Genomic DNA, 21,786 nt, shown 5'->3' with positions numbered 1-21,786 from the left:
GTGGGAAGCTGTCCCAGGAAGTTGGGTCCACCACCCACAAATAGACGTTCATCTTTCTGGAGCTGGAGATTTGGTTCCTGGGCTCATTTTTATGTGCTATTTCTGTCGGCCATTCTCCTTAGAACAACCTTGGCCAACTGGGGAATAAGAGAGAGATTATGCTGTGTCGGCGTTGAGAGGGTTATTCCAAGATGGGCGAGTGGCTAGCTGGGGACTTTTTGGATAGGGTTGGGCATGCCTTTTCTTGGCAGGGCTTGGTTTTGGTTTGGACTGTGCACTCTCTTAGGAAGGGTACTGGGGGTGTGTAGTGCCAGGAGAGGCCCCAGATGCCAGCTATCACATTGAAGGCAGTTTCTTCCAAGGCGCAGCTGTTATGAGTCAGGGAGGGTCTGTTTACACAACCCATGCATCAGGGTCTTAGAGGGCTCTCCTTGCCTTCTTAGACCCTGTCACATGGCTTTGAGGAGTACCTGTTCTCTGTGTGCCCAGCTGGGCCAGGCCCAGAACATTCAGCCTCTGTGATAGGAAACACAGGCTGGGAGGTGGGTGCTGTGGCCTCAAGCCTCATGTCTGCCAAGAAAATGGGACAACAGATGCAGACATTTCCTCTCTCCTTTTTTGAACCCAGTGCCCTCGTCTGTCATTGAGGGGGCCAGATTAGAGGCCCTCCCAGGTTTCTTCCAGATAACATAACACCCATAAAGCCACCTGCCTGGCAAATCTCCTCAGTAAAGGGTGTAGGTGTTTGTCCCCATGTGCAGCCCCTCAGGCACAGAACTCATGCAGGCAGGAGATGTGTTTCATCCTTCCTGGCAACCATTCAGGTCTTCTCTTTGTCTTCAGAGCTGTACGGTTTCACTACAATATATCTAAGTGTGACTTTTTTTTTGATATTTATTTATTTTTATTTTTATTTTACTTTTCCTACTTGGAATTCGTTGGCTTCTAAAACCCAAGGGTTAACAACTTTTACCAATTCTGGAAAAGTATCTACCATCATCTCTTTAATTCTTCATCCTCATCCTATTATCTCTGGGAAATCTGATGAGATATATAATAAACTTTTTCAGTCTATCTTATAGTAAATGTTTGAGAGGAATACAACCAAATACAACAAAAACAAGTACTTTTTGCCCACAGGTTCGTGAGTTGGCTGGGGAGGTTCTCCTCTATCCAGAGCCACGTGGTTCAGGTCTGATCCACCTGGCTCTCCTTCCAGGACCCAGGCTGCAGGGGCACAGTTACCTGGGTGAATTCTCAGGCCTTATAGGGCCAAGATGAACCACAGAAGTACATTTAACTTCTGCACATATCATGGCCACTCACATTCCATTGGCTGAAGGAAGTCACATGGCAAAACTCCAAATAAGGGGGTGAGAGGTCCACTTCAGCCATGGAGTTGGTTGGGGAAGATGATTATTTGCTGAGCAATAATACAATCTACCTCAGCCTGTCCATCTTTATCACAAATATTCACTTCACTCCCTTGAGCAAAATGCACTTACTTCCTCCCCAGAATGGTTCAAAAATTTCCAATCCAATCACAGCATCAGGTTGGAAGTCTTGTCTCCATTAGTTCCTATTCACCCAGAGGCCCATGAACTAAAGAGACAAGTATTTGCCCCCAATCTACCCGCCAAAAAACCACAGTATACAATTGAAGAGCTGGGACAAAGTAACCACAACTATCCCATTTGAAAGGGGGACAAGCAGGAAGCACAGAACAGGGGTTCACAGCAGATTCTTCCTTTGGAGAAAATACTGTGAGGTCCTCCTACCCCGGGGTTAGACAATATTCCTGGATTAGGTCCTGCTTCTGCTCTCTGGGAATAGCTCCCAGATCCATTGGCTCCTGGTTTCACCCTCTGGGAGTTCCTTCCTTTCCACCATTTTCATTGTCAACTTCCAGAAAAAAAAGCATTAAAAATATGCCCTCCGTACAGTGGCTGAGTACTTTTCTCAGCCTACCTTCTGCCAATAGAAAGTGGGAGTCCACGGCTTTTTTGTTTGTATGAGTCAGTCGTTATTGGTTGCATTTTATCAGGTGCTACAAGAAATGAACTCAGTGAAGAACTGACCAGTTTGCAAACAGAATTGACAGTCCTGAAGTTCTCAGACTTTTGCAGTTGGAGAATGGAACTGTTTCCTCACCAAATTCAGGATGCAGCCATTAAGATATAGCCATAGGTCAAAGACGAAGTTAAAGCACAGCCATCAAGACATTGTCTCAGAACAAAAATCAGATTGCAGATATGGCCATCACACAATTTTGGTAAAACCTTAAAACCTCTGATTAGATTAAGGTCATTATACCTGGTAGATTGATTTAACAGGACAAAATGGCTCCTATGGAAGCCTAAAGAGCCCAAAATACCTAGAATTAAGTTAAGCATGTGTGAGAGACTGTGTGAGTGCATGCATGATGGATGCCCCCAAATAATTGTGGGTCTGGCTTTTGGTATACTGAGTTGGGCCTTTGCAAATCGTGGAGGTGATGCAGTCACGGCTGCTGTGCTCATGCAACTCTGGCCTCAGCTGCAGCTTTTAGCACTGTGGAGTTCCACACCTGTCCTTTTTTCTTTTCTTTTTCAGCTGAGTCTTACATGTGAAGTTATGTTTATTATGTCTTATCTAGCATTTCTGGCTATTATGGTGGGAGAGTGGTCTGCCACATTGCCAGGAGCAGGTCTCCGTTGCACAGCACCCCGACCTCACTCTTCCCTGGCACACAGTATGCACTGTTTCTCAAGAAGCCTCCAGGACACAGCCCTGGACTCAGCCCAGGGACCATCCAGAGGAAGAAAAGACCCAACTTCTCTTTATGGAGGCTATTGTTAGAGAGGACAGGACATATAAACAAAAAGATGCATGAATTACATCTTACATGCAAGAGGGAAGTTCAGATGAAAGAACCTAGTAATTCATGCATTATAAATGCATCTACTGTGTGCAATACCCTATGTTAGTGTCTTGCCTATTCATATAATTGTATTCAAACAGTATTTTGAAGTGAGTTTACAAATGAGGAAACTGAGTCTCAAAAATGGCAAGTGCTGTAGAAAAAGCCACAAGTTTAGTAGGTGGCTGAGCTGAGAAGCCAGATTTGCCTGGCCCTGAGGCCCACCCCCTCTTCACTGCCCTGTGCTTCTTTAGAAAACAAGGCATGGCAGAGCATAACGGGCTGGGCCAGGCTGTGTGGGTGGCAGCGTGGACAGAACAACCCTTGGACAGGCAGACAACCCTGCACAGCCACGACTCTGAGTGTGGCATGTGCAAGCTGACTGCGGATGTCAGCTTGGGGGCCTTGACGGAATTTCTCCTCTTCCCTTATCATGACAGTAGTAGACCCTCAAATGACACAGAAGAGTAAATCTTTTAAAATGAGGGTGTGGGATGCAGTACACATGGGCAAAGGGCTGTGTGGTGCAATCAGGACTGGAGGGGTGTCGAGGCATTGTGGTTTTTAAGGTCAGGATCTGGAGCCACTAGTGACTGGCATGTGGATGCAAAAGATTGAGGGACAGGTGTGTGTGGGTGTGGGTGTGGGTGTTGGTGGCTATTTTGTTGAGTGACTCCCAAATGCTCACCAGCAAGATCTTATGGGGCCTTGGGCTCCTCAGCTTTTGTTTTAAATCACAATTCATTCCCAAGGATCCCAGTGGGTTTATCACATAGTTTGGACTTAAATCTTCTCCCACATCAGCAGGTCTGCTTATACCTTTTCCATGGAGAACGCCCCATTTCCATCTGTTTCCTCAAGCACTACCCTCTGCCCCTATGCAGCCTGTTCCACTGCTTGGTCACTTCTGTTGATACTAGGATGTCCCCATCACTGGAAAGGTTCCAACATTGCTGGAGGAAAGGTTCCAGCAATGTTAGTGGCAGAGGAGGAAAGGAAGCTGATCAGAGCAGCCTGACAACTGGTTTTACTTCCAGCCTTGGGGACTAGAGGGGCCCTTATCCTGTGTCAGCCTCACTTTCCTGGGCTGGCGGGGGCCGGGTGCTCTGCTCAGGCCCTGGAATGGTCTGGTGGCCCAGCTACTGGATGCAGTGTGCTGAGTTAGGTTCAGAAAGACTCTGAGTGCAGCAGACTTGAAGCTGGGACCTCTGGATGGAATTCTGTTTCGATGGGGAAGTGCCAGGGCAGGGAGAGGAGTGTAGTGATTAAGAAAGTGGACCTTGGCTGGGTGCAGTGGCTCACGCCTGTAATCCCAGCACCTTGGGAGGCTGAGGAGGGCAGATTGCCTGAGGTCAGGAGTTCAAGACCAGCCTGGCCAACATGGTGAAACCCCATCTCTACTAAAATTACCAAAAAACTTAGCCGGGTATAGTGGCAGGTGCCTGTAATCCCAGCTATTCAGGAGGCTGAGACAGGAGAATCGTTTGAGCCTGGGAGGCAGAGGTTGCAGTGAGCCAAGATCGCAGCATTGCACTGCAGCCTGGGCAACAAGAGTGAAACTCCGTCTCAAAAAAAAAAAAAAAAAAAAAAAAAAAAAGTGGGCTTCAGAGTCACACAGACCTGGATTCAAGCCCTGATTCTGTCGCTTGCCTTTATGAACTTGGGCAGGTCCCTTAAATGCTCAAAGCCTCAGCTTCCCTGCCTGTGAGAATGAGGGTCATGGTTCCTCCCTTGTTGTGGTAGGGCCTGTAGCTCAGTGCTTGACACATGATAAGCAATTAACAAATGCTACCTGTCATCGTTGGGTTGTGAAAGGCCTCCTAGAATCCATGGTGCTGGGTTCTGTTGGCTCTGGTCTGAGTGATGGAGGGAAGCTCAGATGAAAGAACTAGTAATTCAGACTGAGTTACAGTTTGGCCAGGTGATGGCCCTCCAGCTTTGGGAGCAGGGGGCTTGAAGGGAGTGGGCCTTGTCCTACAACTTCTTCATATCCCTGGCAAGTGAGTCCCCTGCTCCCCACTCAGCTGGGGGTGGTCTGCCCTGGCCTGTCCATGTCCAAGTCCTCCTGGGAGGCTGTGGAGGCTTTGCTTATGTGCCTGTGCCTAAATGTGAGTTGGGTTGCAAGGGCCTTTCCTAAATGAAGGCTGTGGAGGAGGCTGATGCTGGGGACAGAAATCTAAAGAGAAAGCAGGTACTCTAGGGCCCCAGAGGGGCTTAGGAGAAAGCCTCCATGCCTGATGTGTTTAAAAGGAAAGACGTTCATCCTCTGGGCTGCACTATGCCTGAGATTCTGGTCATGTTGGGTCTTGTGGGCTCAGCTAGGGAGGAGTGTGGGTGATCTATCGTTGATGCTCCATGTGGCTAATGAAGGCACCTGAGGCCCTAAGGAGGTCCCTGACAAGAAGCCCTGGAATGTCCACACCAACTCCATCCCATGCAACTTTTATAGATTGATGCTTGACCTGCCAGCTGGGAATAACTACCCTAGTCTGGGCATATGAAGAGCAGCAGCAAGACTGTCTGTGGGAGGAACCCCCAGGGCAGGTGTGATGGGGCATCCATCCCCTTCAGTGCCTGCAGTGGGGCAGATGCAGGGGCCTGGAATTGAGGGGCAGAGGGAAGCCCAATGTACGGTCTTCTCACCATGCCCACTTTCTGGAAGGCATTGTCAGGTTTCTTGGCTATCCACACCACGGTTCATCTGGGACACGGCACCTCAAAATGCAAACGAAAAATGTTTTGAGTATAATAGCAAATATGCAACGAGGATGCACTGTGTGCCAAAATCTCAGGATTTAAAAATAAAACAAGAAGTGCCACCACTCACCATCCTGAGGGCTGACTGTCCATCCCCTGCTCTATTTTGCCATCTTCCCTCTCCTTGCGTTTTCATGGTAGGCCTGTGAGAGGAGACCAGGAACACCCCCACTTCCCAGCTGAGGAAACTGCATCTGGAGAGCCCAGGCCCACTGCCCGCGGTGGCACAGCCAAACAGTGGCGGAAGCAGGAGTGGACTTCAGAGCCAGCACTGCTGTGTCCCCTCACTGCCCTGGGGAGAGCCCAGAGCCTGCCCCACTGGACCACCTGTGGCTCTGCTGCACTCATATTTCACCCCCACCAGGAATTTGCAGTGTCGAGAACTAACTCAAAAAGCAGGAGGCTGGAGCCTGTGTTTGAACTTTGTCAGGTGGGTGCTATGAAAGGTTGGAGTGATGCATGGCTGCCTGCTGTGGGAAGACACAGGTTAAGAGGTAGAGGGCCTGGGCCCTAACGCCTGCAAGGGAGAAGGGCCCACCTGGCCTTGGGAGTAGTCCAGCCACGGGAGAGGGGCTCTGTACTCCCTTGGCCAGCAGGTGCCCTCACAGTCCCAGTCATCCTGAGGGCACGGGATGCTCCTTCCAAGGGTGGACAATGCTGGGAGAATGGGGAAAGCAGAGCCTCATCTACTGGATTTCCTTCTCTCTAAGAACAGAGTGCATAGATCCCATTACCTTTCCTGATGACGACACTTCATCCATCTTTCTGGTGGTGTGAGGCACACTTATGCCCCAAGGATCTATGAGGATATCATCATCCCAAAGATGTCCACATCCTAATCCTCAGAATCTGTGCCTGTGATCCCTTCCATGGCAAAGGAACTTTGCAGATGTGATTAAGTGAAGGACCTTGAAGTGGGAGAGTATCCTGGACTTTCCAGCTGGGCCCAATGTCCTCCCCTTGATGGGGTGTCAGAGTCAGAGAAGGAGACATGATGACAGTGGAGTGAGAGAGGGAGACGTCTGAAGATGCTCCACAGCTGGCCTTGAAGATGGGGAAAGGGGCCATGAGCCAAAGAATGTGAGCTGCCTCCAGAAGCTGAAAGAGGTGAGGAAACAGATTCTCCCAGAGCCTCCAGGAGAGCACGGCACTGCTGATGCCTTGATGTTTAGTAGAGTGGGGCCCATCGTGGACTTCTGAGCTCCAGAGTGGTGAGATGTTTTGTGTTGTTTTAAGCCATGAATTTTGTGGCAATTTGGCACAGCAGCAGCAGGAAACTAGTACAGTCACGAAGACCCAAGGATAGGCTGGAAGAGAAAACCAGCAGAGCCCAGTCCTTGACAAGCACCAGAGCTGCCTCCGTCCAGGGCCCGCTGCTGTACCCAGGCCACTGTTCCTAAGCACATTTTCTGTGGAGGCCTGGTTCCCCTCTTGCTGCCAGCTGGCTGCCCAAGCACCTGCAGCGCCTCAGCATCTGTCTCCTTTGGAATTACACCTGACAGTGCATGGAGCAAACAGAGGGATACAACTCACGGGGACAATGTCTGCGTCACCGCCATGGGAAGGTGCCCCTTCTTTCCAATGGAATCATGATTGTGAGCATTGTGACAGTGATTTCTCTCCATTTGGCTGCATTTCTCAACAATTTCTGGCCCCATGGCTGTGCTCTGGAGAGGGGGAGTTCCCAGAAGGCTGACTGCCAGCCAGAAAATGGCTTCTGAGTGACATCAGGGAACAGGAAGGAGAATTCACTCCACTTTTGTCCCTGTATAGAAAGCCAAAACAGTGGTGGGATGTGTGAGCTTTTTTCTGAAATACATTTTGGCTTTGGTGTACTCAGAGAGCGAGCACTAAACCAACACCTTCATCCACGGCTTTAAGAGGACAGCGTGTGATCGGCAATTGACTTTGTTGAGAGGAACTGTTAGGCTGTGGTGATGGACACAGGGGCGGGGTGGCCAAGGACAATCAACTTTGGTGTTCTGCTTTGTTAAGGGCTCAGGAATCTTCCATGAACAGACCAGCCTTTGCACACAGTGGGCCTCCTCCCAGAACCTGATGGATCGACACATCCCCAGACCTTTGAACAACTTAGAAAAACAAATCAACTCTTCATCCAGAGGAATTTAGCCTAGACAATTGCCATGGGATTCGGGCATTCAAGGCTGTTATAAAAGAGGGTGAGGCACAGACAGAAAGCCAAACAAGACAGTGACACCTGTCTCCTGGCACTGGCAAGTGTCGGTGATGGGCTGTCAAGCAAGTCCCTTTGCATCCTGGGCCTCAGTTTCCCTACCTGTTCGGCAGCTGTTCTCCATGGGTCCATCCATTTCTGACTTGTACAATTGGTTAATTCCAGGCTGGAACATCATCCCAGCTTATACATGAACACTGTTTATACATGAACACTGTTTATACATGAACGCTGCTTATACATGAACGCTGCTTATACATGAACGCTGCTTATACATGAACACTGAGGACTTCTTGATGCATTCAGAGGTAAGAAGAAACTCTTTCATGAAGAGTCCCAAAAAATTCCACAAAAAGGCTCAGCAGATAGTCCTTAAAATTTGCAAAGAGATCTCAGTTTCCCAGAGACCGGACCAGGATGTGGCAGAGCGATGTCAGCTCTGTGCGGAGTCACTGGGCAGCCTTGACATCTGCCTGCAATGCTTCCCTCTCCACCCCTCCCTGGGTGCATGGCCAGTCAGAGACCTGGAGGCCTGGCCTCTCAGGAGCCATGTCCAGTTGATCTGCATCAGATAAAAAATTGGCCCCATGCACTAGACTCCTCTAAGCACCCAAAACATTGTAATACTACTCCTACCATCCCCACTATTGCCAGCCCCAAACAACCAACACTGAACTGTGACGCTGAAATGAAAATAATCACTTTGTAGATTTGATGCTTGTAAGTTTATTGACACTGAACTTTTCTCACTTATTGAGGGGCCTGCATTGCTTTTCAAGCCTGGAGTGTTTTGCATGACAGCACTTAAGGTTGTGGGCTTTAGAGTCTGAGAGGACTGGGATCCAAGCTCAGTTGTGTCTCTTTCTCCCTGTATGACCTTCAGTAAGTCACTTAACCTTCTAAACCTCAACTCCTTCATTCTCAAGAAAGGGATAATGGCATTTCCTATTTCTTAATCACAGGTTTGTTAGAGTTCCACATGACCATTCACTGAGTACTTACTATATGCTGGGCACATATGCCATACAATTTAATCTGTGCAACAGTCTCATGGTGGTTGTGTGTATGTGTGTGGGGGGTAATTATTGTTCCTATTGTATAGATATGTTATAGATTCAGAGAAGCTATGTGACATCCAAGGTCATAGTAGCAAGTGACAGAGCTGGGACTCAAAACCCAGGAACTGACTCTAATGTCTCCTTTCTGAACCACTGAGCCAATACCCATCAAGTGCCCAATCGGTGGAGGCTGCTGTTAGCATCACTCATTTGTGCCTGGCACACAGGAGGTGCTCAGTACCAATGACTGAATGGAAAGCTGTGTGCAGATGTCTGCAAACCCAACCCTGGAGGGTGTGTTGGGCCCGGTCATAAAATCCTGGTCCCTTGACCTTGACAGGGTGGCAAGTGGGCAGAGGATGTCCTTAGGGACTGTTCCAGGACAAGGCTTGGCAGGAGAATGCCCTCTGGGGTACCCTGAGCAGTCTCTTTATCTCCCTCCTGGGCAGGCAGGTACCGTTGGAGTCTGAGTCTGGACCCTGGATCCTAGAGGCGGGCACAGGGTTGCTTAGCTTTGAGGGGTAAGTTCAAAGCGAATAGGAAGCTCTCTTAAAAATGAAGGGCAGCATGAATGTCGGGGCCAAAGGAGGATGGTTGAGAATTCCTAGTAAAACTTTACAGCTTCCGTGTTTCCCCTCCTCTAAATCTTCACATGAGAATCATGCGTCTGGGGGGCCGTCTCAGCTGAATGAGGGCAGGAGCCACCCATTAGCCCAGCTGAAGGGGGGCTTTCTGGCTTCATTATGCCAGCCCATGGCCCTGGTGGACAGACGGCCTATGAATTGGGGTCCATGGTCCAGGCCCATGGCCGAGGGGAAGCAGCCACAGGTGCCCACCAGAGCTGGATGGCACTGACAGTGTCTTCCAGCCCTGCTGGACCGCAAGTGGGCAGCGGAAGCTCAGCTGCTATCCCTTTTATGCGTATTGACTTAGTGGAGTGCAAACATATTAAAAGTTCACTTTCTCCTTTATAGGAGTCTATAAAAAGTCTCTTAAACTGGAGCCCTAGGGCTTCAGTGAGACAAACGTAGGATCAGGCTTTGTGGGGGTGCAGTGCTTCCCTCAGCCTTCAGCACAGAGGTGTGAGCCTATTTAAGATACAGCCGTAGCAGGCTCATGCCAGTGGGCAGAGGGGTCTGGATGTGAGGGCTGCTCTGAGGCCGCCAGGCCATTTCTGGTGAGTCCCTGCTGGAGGCTGGCTGGCCCGTGTGGCCCCCTGGGGTATGAGGGTGAGAGAGTTCCCATGCCTGGGAATATTGGGCCGGGCCTGCTGAGTTGCCTGGCGTTTGGGGTTTCTAAACAAGCAGGTGTCTGTGGGAGAAATGTCCTGTGTGCAGTACTCAGGCCAGGTGAGCTCACCAATCATCCTCCCTGGTGACTTGGGTCCTAGGGTGACCTGCAGGGCTGAGGGAGGATGGCAGGCCTGGGGCAGAGAGGAGGGCACCTGGAGCTGTCCCTCTGGTGAACTTGTTTGGCTTTGGGAGCCATAGAGCCCACAGTGTGCACGCCTGTGGGACACATCCTGGAGAAGGCGGCTGAGGGAGAGGTGACGAGCCTCATGGACAAGCCCCAGGAGGCAGTCATGGGCTTTGGAAATGGCATTTGCTCACTAGGCCTCAGTTTCCACATCTGTCAAGTTGGAGGGTGGTCCCTACTCTGCATGCGAGTCTCGGGGTTGCCATGAGGATATAGTTAGAGGAGTTTGGGGATGGCAAGACAGGCGTTTTGCGGCCCAGAGCAATGAGCTCTGTAGAAGGCTGATCAGGTGACCCCAGCAGGTATTGAGACCACAGCTTAATATTCATTAATTCGCCCACTAGCTAACAGGCAGCCTAGTGGATGCAGGTGCAGGGCTCGCTCCAAGGGCCTGGCCATGGCCACCCTGTCCTGCTTTCCATGCCTTTGTGTGTGCCACACCATGGCTTTGAGCAGGAGCACGTGGGCTGTCACTGCTCACAGGCATGTGCATATGCATCAGGGCATCCACCTGGCATCTGCGTCCCTCTCAGCTCTGCTGACCTGAGCTGTGCAGGGGGCTGTGTCACTGAACGGGTTTTGCAAGTACAGCTGTGGCCTCAGTCCATCAGCTCTCACTCCCCAGGATACCTGGTACCTGGCCTCAGGTGGCTGAAGCCAGGCAGTGAGCAGGTGCCTCTGGAAACTGGGGATGGTTGGTGGGACCAGACTAGCCCCATTGGCCCCTTGCAGGCCTGGCTAGGGCATGAAATTCCACACCAGCACCTAAGTGACCTTCAGCCCAGGTTCAAACAAGTCTGAGCTTTCCTGAGAGGAGGAGGTGTTCAAAGCTAAATGAAAGCCAGGAAGGGAAACACAAATGCCTTTATAAAGGACAGTCATCCCTCTGGGTGCACATCTATTCAAAACACAGGAAGAGGTTAGGCAGATTCTGTGCCTGAGGGGCAGGCTGGCTTTGAAGTCAGAGCTGGTTTTGCGCGACACCACCTTGCTGGAGTTCCTTAGCTTGTCTGAGTCCGTAAGATAGAGATGCGTCACTAATGATAAAGTCTTTTGGAGGGAGTTGAATGTGATGTGAATGTTGGGCACCCAGCACTCTGCTGGGACATAGAAATGTTCAGTCCATGGGTGTTATGGTTTCTAGCATCACAATATCACTGTCATCATTTTTACTAGCATAGAACCATTTGCTTGGGGGAAATGCCTTGGCTATGGCTTTTGCTCCATACACTGAATCAAATGATATGGAAAACATGGGGTGTCGCCCTGAAGGGCTCCATGGCTCAGTGTTCTAGAACAGAGCCAACCAGTGCAATTCCCTGCAATGCTGGAGATGTCCTATAATCATTGCTGTCCAACATGGTAGCCACTAACCACATGTGGCTGCCAAGCATTTGAAATGTAGTTAGTGTGAATAAGGAACTGAATTTTTAATTGTATTTAACTTTAGTTTAAATGTAAATATACGTGACTAGTGTCTACCGTATTGGACAGTGCAGTTCTAGAATGTTCCTTCCAAGTGAACGTTGCCCAGCTCCTCTCTGAGCTGTGACAGTGCTGCATGGAGGGGCTGGCCAATGCCTCCAGCACCCTCGGCCACATGCAGTAAAGATGGGCTCTGATGGTGTGTGGTAATGATCGCCACCTGGGCATGAGCTGGCTGCTCTGGAGCACAGACCGCAGCCAGAGCCTGGTTTTCAGATGTGGCAGTTACACAGCTTCCACCCTCCATGGGAATCAAAGTAAGAGACGCAGTTCCCATCCACTAAGTATTTCCGACTGATGCTGTGTGGCCAACTCAGTTTTACAGAAGAAAACATGCCCTAAAGAGGGGCGGTGACTTGTCCCAAGCACACACAATGGTGGCCTACCTCTTTATGCCCCTAACCAGCTCCTTATATCAGAGTAAAGGACCAGCCTGGTTTCCTACTGAAGGAGAGTCAAGCGCAGAGGCTCAAGGTCACTGGTGCAGGTTCCCAGTGCTTCCCTCACCTGGCTCCCTCCTGCCCCCACTCACCCCACCCAGGCCACCTCTACGGGGCTCCCTGGATGGTGAGAGGCCTCCCTGTATCGTGATCTGTTCCTGGCAATGCCCTTGACAGTGGGGTGGCCTGGGCTGTGAGTAACTTCCCATGTTATAGCTGCCAGGATGGAGGCTCAGAGGGATGGAGCAACCTGCCCGAGATCCCACAGGGAGTTGGTCAATCTGCCTGCAGGGAGGCAAGGACGTCTGGGGCCTTTCTGTTGCCAAGCCCAGTTCTCCCGCCAGGCAAGTCCTCCCTGCCTTGTTGGACTTCCTGTGGCACTCACTGGGTGGATGGCCACAGCCGGGACACATCCCCAAAAACTGGCTTCAAGCTGTACGGTCCACAGAGGCTGGCCAGGGCCCGGAGTGGGGTGGTCCTGCTCAGAGGGCGGGTGGGTCGGCGGGGGGCGGGGGGGGCGGGGCTGACAAGACTTAATGGACACATTGTCCCCTTGCTGTGAGAGCGCTGTCCCGCCACTTCCTCACACGCGTCGTGCTGGATGAGCTCATGTCTGAGGCTGTGGGCGGCACGGGGCAGCCGAGCCGGGCTGCAGGGAGGCCCGTCCCGGAGAAGCCCGCGCGGGCTGGGGCCGGCGGAGCCGTGAGGCGGAACCTTGTAATGAGCGACGCCGGCTGGATTTATGGGGCTGCGCACGTGCGCCTGGCCTTCCTGCGAGGGCCTCCGCATGGGAACAAAAACAAGTCCTGGCCCGAGAATGGCGCGACTGAGTCTTAACAAGCGCGCACTAATTACTGGAAGGCCCGGGCCAGGACCCCAACCTGGGAGGAGCAGAACTTGGGCCTCGTTCCTGTGTCCATTTGGGCTTTGCTGGGGTCCCTTGTCTTTTTACCCAGGAGGCCCAGGAGGAAGCCCAGACTCTCAGGGCCTGCCCCGGCTCCTCCTCTCTCCAGCTCTGTGGTGTTGGACAAGGTGCTCATCCGCACCTCTTCTCCTTTTTGAGGCCCTTACCGGAGGCAGCATAGGAGGATGAAAGAGAGTTGACCGCAGAGTCACTGGTCCCTCGCTGTGAGTCCTGGTTCTGCCAGGTTCCTGCTGCGTGGCCTGGGCAAGTAACTTCACCTCTCTGATGTAAGCTCCCATTACCTAGAAAGCGGGGCTATGATGTTCCCTCTGCAGGGCTGTTAGGAGGATTTGATGAAATGATGCAGGCAGACTCCTCAGCCTATTGCCCACCCACGCTAACTGGCACACAGGCAGGGATCTCTGCTGCTGTAATTCACAGGCATCTCCTGCAGACATTGGCCACTGTTTTCCCTGTTGATCAACACTGGATTTGGCATCTATCCAGGAAGGTCCCATGTCCACTCCCTTTTCAAGTCAGGAGTCTGCAAGAGCAGAAGCACTAGATGCCATGAGACTCCAGCTGTGGTTAGCAGTGGCAAGGTGGGGCCGAGCTGTGGCCTGGTGCCAACATCAGACTCCACTCTGAAGCCACCATGCACCTGCTTGAAGTGAGAGGTCCAGCATGATGGGTTACCCCCAGCTGTCACCCGGGTTGACTTTCACATGGGCATGTTATTCCCATGCTCCTCTGAGTCAGGCCCTCGGCCTGCTGCTTGGCCTTTGAATCCCGTTGTTGATTCATAGAGCCACCAAGAGAGAACCCCTGCCCTGCCCTGCCCTGTGCCCTTGGGGTGAGGCAGTGAGGGTACAGCAGGTGTACAGCCCCTGGCTTCTGCCTTCATGGAGGGCAGGGTCTCCTTTGCTTGTCCCCAGAGCCCTTTACAGAGCTTGGCCCAGTGGGCTCATGGAATGTGTGCATGAGTGGCGCTCAGCGTCTGATGGGGTAGATGGCCACGTAACCACATGACAGCTGTTCAGAAGGCACAGCGCTGTGGCTGGCAGGTGTGCAGGGTGCACTGAGAGAGAGGGCACATTCCCCAGACAGAATAGTCAGAGAGGGCTTCCTGGAGGAGGCATAAGGGATGTCTAAGAGCAGAGCCCTGCAGGGTTGAGTAGGATTACAAATAAGTGGAGGCTGTAGTGTGTTCTGGTGGGGAACTGGTATATGCAAAGGCCTGAAGGTGAGATACGAGTGGCCCTAGGGAGGAAGTACAGTAGAGAGCATGTGAGGGGATTATGTGAGATGAGGCTGAAGAGGACCCTCCTTTCTCCATTCCTAGGCCTGCCAAAGTGTTAGAAGGCAGCTTCTAAACTTCCATGCACCTCAGATTCCTCAGCTATCGAATGGAGGTACTGCCATCACCATCTGCAGGTGTTTCAGGATTACACGGGCAGAGTGAGTATGGGTGTTTTGTATGTGTAAAGGGCTGAGTGGGGTGTGGCGATGGTTTTGGGGGTGCTGCCCTTTGAGACGACCTGGGGTGACTAGGGACACATAGGAGGACAGGAGAGGGCCCCCTGGAAAAAGATGCCCCTTGGGTGGAATCTCAGTGGATTTGCCCATAATTAAATCCTGGAGGGGCTGTTAGTGACTGCGGACAAATATAAGCACCTTGAGCTCAGTGAAAGTTCCTTAAAGTTAGCCCAGCACTGGGCTAAGGTGGCGTTTCCCTCTAGAGGATGTGGCCTCAGGGCCAAGTGCATTCTCTCTGGGGTCCAGAGGCCTCCTTGAGGTGGGAATCTGCAGCCAGGACCTCCATGGGACCTAATGAGGAGCTGCTGGCTTTCAATTACGTACCCGGCCCTGGCTCTGCGCCGTTTGACTGACAGCTCATTACCCCACTGCCATTTCTGGGCAGTGGAATTTAATCTCCCAGATGGGAAGCAAATCAATTTGCCCATCCGCCGCAGCTGAGCCTACTTGAACTCAACTCTAATTTATTCTCTTAAGCTTAGGAAGCCTTGTCGTTTCAAGGTACAGAAATATCAGGTTTCCCAGCCAGTCTGGCCAGGGAGTGCACAGGGAGACAAGCTGAGAGGGTCGTGCCTGGAGCCCAACCTGGGTGAGCAGTGGTGGTCAGCAGGGGATGTGCCATCACCCTGTGTCAGAAGCAGCAGGGCTCTGGCCCAGCAGGCCAGGCTGGTGGATGGGAAGGGGTGTGTATGGGAATGGGGATAGTGTGACTCCTGATGTTGGGATCCAAGGTGCCTGTTCCAGGGCTCAGGACAGGAAGAGACTCCCTAGCAAGGCAGATCTGACCTCCTGCCTGCATGTGTTCTAGGACCATGCTGGTGATCATCACTTAGTGATCACTGCTCTGGTTTCAGGGCTTTGAACATAAGATTTGGAAGGTGTCTTTCTGGGATTTTCAGCTTTTTACTCTCCTCAAGGAGCAGTTACAAACCGGAAGCCAAGGCAGTGACCTTTAACCTGTGACACTGGGACCGTTTTCCTCCTCTGCCCAGTAGCGCCATCAGAGGGCTTCTTTGCCAGGGAGTACATGACCTGCTAGGAGTGCTCTAGGGCACATTCATGCAGACACCGAGTATGTGCAGACTGTGGTGGTGAGTGGCTACTGTCCTCTGCTGTGGGTGCTGGGTCCCCCATCAGATGCTGGGGAGTCCCAGTACCCTGTTCTAAGTTAGCCAAGGGAGTTATTAGCAGAAGATCTGCAGACAGTTCCGGTCACTTCACAGAGCAAAATAGGCCAAGGAGGGCCTCTCAAGGAGAAATGTCAGCTATGTTTTGTGGGAGGCAGAATCCTGGCTGCTCTCTGCCCAAGTTCATAGGGTGTTTGTCTGCATGTTCCTCCTTTCTATACTCTGCCAACACAGAGGGCTCCGGGGCCTCGCTATGTGCATGTGAATGTATGTGTGTGTGCATGTGCACCCATGGGAATGGGTGAGTGTGGGAGGGGTGGGGGTCGCTTAGTAGGGAGAAGGGGAGTGAGGAGGAAGTGCTTCCTATGGAGAGAGTGTTTCTAAGACACTCTTCTCTGAGTTCGACAAGGCAGCCCAGGCTGGGTTGGTTTCCAGGGTCAGGGAAAGGCCACTCTATTTACACACCTTTGCAGAGGAGCATGGAGGGCAGGGCGGGGGCGGGGGATTAATGAGCAGTGTTATTGCCTGCCTGTCAGGAGGCTCATGTGATATTGTTTTGATATGGGGGGCCCCCAGAAGCAAACACAACAGGCTAGGTTATAAATGGAAGAAAAGGTGGCCTCGCCCCTGCCATTGAGTGTTCCCCTTTCTTCTCAGCCGGGAGTGGGCCCCAGGACTCCCTCCTTGCCCCATCGCCTTTAGGTGGATCACTGGAAGGCGGCACCAAGGCCAGCTCCCAAGATAACATCGGCCAGGAGTGCCTGGCAGCAAAAACTAAACGTGGTAGTTGCTAATGAATAAATTGAGTAAGACCTCGTTCCAGGACCATTCGGGGTGATTGACAAGGCAGCCTGAGTGACAAATAAGGACATGAGAGGCTTGCCTGACCCCAAGTAGACAGACCCACAGTGGACAGGCCCAGTGAGGGCTTCCACCTCCTGAGAAAGGCTGACCACCCCCGGTACTGGGAATGGCAGGACCTTGGGTGAGAAAGGGAAGCCCACCTCTTCTTTTTTTTTTTTTTTTTTTTTCTCTTTTTTTTTTTGCCTTAGTGTAAGCCAATTCCTCTGTCAGAGCTGACTGTAGCTGTGACCAAATACAGTCACCTGACCCTGAATGGGAGGGGGAATTCTGCCACAGACAAATCCATGGGTAGACAACTCCAAATGCTGGGGATGGCATGTAGTGAGCAGAGGCCAGGGCTGAAGTGGCTGTCCTAGGTGGGAAGAGGGTGAAGACAGAATCTCCATAGAGAGGGTGCAGGAGCTCCCCAGCTGGGGCTGACCGGAGCAGCCTCTATGCTAGCTTGCCGTCTGTTACCCACTGCCTTGCTCTCCTGACCTGGGAGATTCCAACCTTTCCTATCAAATCCAGCACTAGGCTTTCTGCTCCAAGAAGCCCTCCCTGAGCCTGCTCAGCCAGAGAGCAAAACTCCCTGCTCTGGGCCCCTGCCTTTTTAGCAGGTACTTCTCTGAGTTAGTGCTTGCTGGACAATGCTTGCTTACCTGCCTTTGTAAGAAACCCTTAATCCGAGGCCTCTTTCATAGAAAGCATTTAGTAAGTCCTTGTTGACCACTGGATTGCTTTAAATGCACATTCCTATTCATCTGTCATCCAACAAGTTCTGTTTAAGTTCCCAGGGCCAGCCACACAGGACTTCTCAGTGAGTAGGCAAGAAACCCTGCATAACCTGAAGAACAGAATATTGGGATGGATAGCAAAGGAGAATTCAGCTCCAGGGAGCTGGTTGTAGAGTCAGAGCTGGGTTCAAATCCTACCTCCACCATTCATGGCTGTGTGACCTTAGGGAATACACTTCACTTCTCTGTGAGATAGTATTACCTATCTCATAGGGTTGCCATGAGAAGTCAATGATGTATGTAGAAGACACACATACAGTGGTTGTTATTGTCAGTTTAGTACCAGTTGGAGCCACAGCATTGTGTTAGATCTCAGATGTCATTTAAAGGCGCCCATGGAGGAGCACTGAGAAAATCGTCTGGATTATTCGGGACGGGACCCAGCTGTTGAGGGCAAGAATTGTTCTTGAGAAACGAATGGGAGTGGGTGTTGTCTGCCTAATGCTGCCATTGGATCACAGGGTTGCGTGGCTGTGAGGCTGGGGGAGGCTGGGGGGACTCAGCACAGCAACAGTGGCTGGGGCAGCTGTTGGTGGCATCCACTGCAAGCCTGCCTCTGAAGGCTTACAGTGAAGGGAAGGGCTGGGCTGCAATACCTCACCTTTCTAGAACCTGCAGGATTTTACCCCCTCACAAAATACTTTCATTTCTGTTAAGTTTTACTAACTGCAAACTTGTCTTTTGAATAGAGGCATGTGTGCATTTCAAGAGTTCCTTGCAGTTGCACCAATTTTTTTGAAAGTAATGAGCTTTTTTGCCCCTTAAAGCATGAGGCTGACATCAGAGAACAGCTTTTGATCCCAGTTTTAAAAATAAACTGAGTGGCTTAGCAATGGTGGGAACCCCGGGCAGCTTGTTGGCTCACTTTCCCTCAGTTTCATTGAAAAGAATTTCTACAGTGTGCCCACATCACAGGGTATGATGCACTTTGGATTATTCAAAGTTTAGAAACATTTAGGTGTTTATGGTAAATCATTCATGCAAATAGCAATAAATGCAATTTATTCTTTTGTGCAATCACAAGGAGAGCAGAAATCCGCAGCCCTTTTCTCTAGTTCTCAATCCTTTTAGCGACATCTAGTGGAAGATCTTTGAAAAACACATTTGCTTCTGCGGTGTTCCTCCAAAGTTAAGCCCATCCAATTAAGTCATTTAAACTTGGTTCCATCTACAAGTCCCTCTGTGTTTCAGTCTCCAAGTTAGAAATACCAAGGCCAAATGGACTCTCTTTGCTGGTAAGCGCATGCCATCAGGGACCCTATATCACAATAGTCATAAACTCTGCATTTGAATCTGGTTGTCACTTTTCAGCAGTGTGATCACCTCCGGCTATAAAATGTATCTAATAATAGGACCTGCCCTATAGGGTTATTGCAAGGACCAAATGAAATGAGACCCATGAAGGACTCAGCACAGCACCTGCCATACAGTAAATATCAGTCTGACCAGCTAACAGTGGCCACAGTTTTCCACTACTCTCTGTCCACACTGCAGATCCTACCAGCACAAATGCTCTTGGGTGGAGGGCGCATAGTATGGTTTGTCTAAGCAGTTTGCTGGTATTAACTATGAAGTGGTATCATTTTAAGATGCATCTTCTTATAAAGATAATGCAGTTCCCCCCCACCCCCCCACCGCTCACTCTCATTTCAAATCAAGAAACAGGAATACATCATCTAGACCCAGCAAAGATCTTGGAAAAAATGCCACAGAACTCCTTATGTTCAGATGAAATTTGGAAAAATCATCTTTCAGGTTTAAGTTGGAAGTCGTTGCCTTTTCATGGAAAAGATTGGTTGTGTGATGGTCTAGGGTCTTCTGTTTTGAAGAGCTTGTATTAGGCACAGTTTGGGAAAGAAAAATGATCCTTTACATTCATCCATAATATGAAGTGTGCTGCATATTTCTTCCTGGTTCAAGTCTGCTTTAGATGCAGGCATCTTTCTTTTCTTTTCTCTTTTCTTTTCTTTCTTTCAGAGATGGAAAGAGTCTTCTGTGTGTTTTAGGCAAATTAAGGTTAAGGTTTAAGTGCCCCTTGAAGCAAAAAGTGTCCGTGTTTTGCTAACATATTTTAGCTACTCTGGCTTGGCTGAGGTCTTCCTAAATAATCAACATCCCTCAACAGCCTTGGCGGTGAGAAGGCATGTGAAAGCTGCCAGCACATCCCAGGAGCCTTGGCTGTGGCGGCTTGTCCTTGGAAAGCTCCCGGCACCCTTCTGCCAGGGATCCCGTCCTGCAGGGATGACAGACCCAGCAGTCCCGGCAGAGGGCATGAGGCTCCGGCAGCTCCATCAGCAAGTGGCCAGGCCCAGCCCTGAGCCAGAGACTGTCAGAAGGGGACAATGGTAAGGAGAGAGCTGGGCTCAGGGTCTGGAGCCCTGGCTCTGCGCCAGCCTGCCACATGCCACCTGCATGGCTCTTGATATACTCCCTCCTTCATCTGTGGAATGGGGATAACACCCTGGCCCAAGGGTCCCACAGAACCAAAAGGTGAGGCTTTATAAAAATTCTCTCTACAAACCACTGAGACCAGCAGATGGCCCACACCCACCCAGGTTGCACTGAACACTGTGGAGCATCCAAGGAGTTGTGGGGGCAGGGCAAGGGTTGAGGGGAATGGGCTGCCCTGCTCCCACATCCTGTGACTGCAGAGGCCAACTTAGGACCCGCGACTCACAGGCACAATAACTGAAACACACCAGTCACAACAACAGTTTAACATTTTACTAAATCAACTCACACAAATTCCAAATTGCAAATATAATTAAGGACAACAGATTCTGCTTTGCCTTATTAAATCTTCCATTTTCAAATCCATCATTAAGACAAAAAGTAACCAAAAATTAGGTCTGTTGCAAATTCATGATTCTTCTGAGGGGGAAAAAAAAAGAACATTAGAGTAAAAAGAACGCCACTGGGTGTACGATAAAGCACCACAACACACGGTTACAAACGGGGCTTCCTGGCTTCGGCGACAAGTAAAAGACGCTGTTCTCCCCACTGCTGTGCGTCAATTAGGGTTTCATTAAAATAAAACTATAAAATCTCCTAGGTTACACTAAGTCAGACACGGTCTGGAACACAGTGCTTAACAACAGTAATGCCAACTATCAGTGCTAACATAAAAACATTTTAGAAGGTCAAAAACAATTGAACTGGAAACCAAAGCCTTATTTTCCCTAGATGAGCAAAACTGAAAATGAAAGGGGTCCCACCTCCCAGTAGGAGTGAAGGGGATTTTTTTTTCTTTTAAATTGGAGGTGGGGTACATGGTGCAGCTGGTTCTGTCGTTGCTCAGCCTAGTTGGCGTCCAGCTTGGCCATTTCCTGCACGTAGATGCCTATACTCTCGCTGTCAAAAAGCACGAAGTACACCGTTTTGATGGAAGAGGACATTGTGGACACGAAGTAACTGGAGATGGCCTTCAGAATCAGCTGAGCTGCTGTCTGCTTTGGAAAACCGTTCCTGGAGAAGAGAAAACAAGCACTCAGCAACTGGGATGCCATGGGGACCGCGGGACCAGCCCCACCCTACGGGCCACCTCTGTGCTGCAGCTTGCTGTGTATTGGGTCCGTGTCTGTTGAGCCCTGTGTCTGTTTGTATACCAGCGTGGGAAAGCCCAGTGCCCAGAAGACGGGACGGGGGACAGACAACTGGACAGAGAGCTGGCACCTGCAGAAGGACGTGCTATGTGCTTTCAGAGAAGGCAGCAGCCAGCAAACAGAATAGTGTTTTGTGGTGTGCATTAAGCCCCCGAAGTGCAGTGTGAGCTCCTGATTTTCTTTTTCCGTCATGCATTTGACTAGCACAGTGCCTGAGCCATAGCCCAGGCTCTCGATGTCAGCCCCAGGGAATGGCTGCAGGTTCTCTGGGAAGGCACTGACCTCTATCCACCCACACAGAAGAGTTACCCCTTCATACCAGGGGCCACTGCCCAGGAATCCACCCTCTAACACACACCAGCGGTACCACCCCAGAGGCCACAACGCAGGGAGCAGTGGGCTCTTCAACTCAGGGCTATCATCCAAGTTTCCAAGCCATATGTATTTGAATCCACATACACTTCCGCTTCAAATGTCATGTGGCAATTTCTGGAGGTAGATGCTCTGGATTTAAAAATGTGAAATCGGGACTGGCCCTCACTGCTCTGTGGTGTGCCTGAGGCTGCTCCTGGTCAGCATGGCATGTGGGTAGCCCAGGAGACCCAGGAGGAGATGGGCAGCTTGCCTACTCTAGTGAAAACCTGGGTTTAGAGCCAGTGGCCCTGGAT

At 50.8% G+C, this 21,786-nt stretch overlaps 2 protein-coding genes across 5 annotated transcripts in view; both read right to left on the bottom strand.

Moving 5' to 3' along the window:
* Positions 1-21,786, bottom strand: part of SAR1B (secretion associated Ras related GTPase 1B) — a 1,003,791-nt gene that overhangs the window by 716,991 nt on the left and 265,014 nt on the right. The gene's annotated exons all lie outside the window — the stretch shown is intronic.
* The window catches only part of LOC126955997 (core histone macro-H2A.1), a 65,452-nt gene continuing 63,891 nt past the window's right edge, over positions 20,226-21,786 (bottom strand). For all 4 annotated transcript variants that reach the window (XM_050792845.1, XM_050792847.1, XM_050792846.1 and 1 more), the window contains exon 9: positions 20,226-20,981. In XM_050792845.1, coding sequence (XP_050648802.1) covers positions 20,816-20,981 — 166 coding nt within the window. In that variant the 3' untranslated portion in view covers positions 20,226-20,815. The remainder of the gene's footprint in view (positions 20,982-21,786) is intronic.

Source organism: Macaca thibetana, chromosome 6, assembly GCF_024542745.1.
Source record: "Macaca thibetana thibetana isolate TM-01 chromosome 6, ASM2454274v1, whole genome shotgun sequence".
NCBI lineage: Eukaryota > Metazoa > Chordata > Mammalia > Primates > Cercopithecidae > Macaca > Macaca thibetana.
The sequence above is the reverse complement of the archived record's forward strand: the minus strand, read 5'-3'. Positions and strand labels throughout refer to the sequence as shown.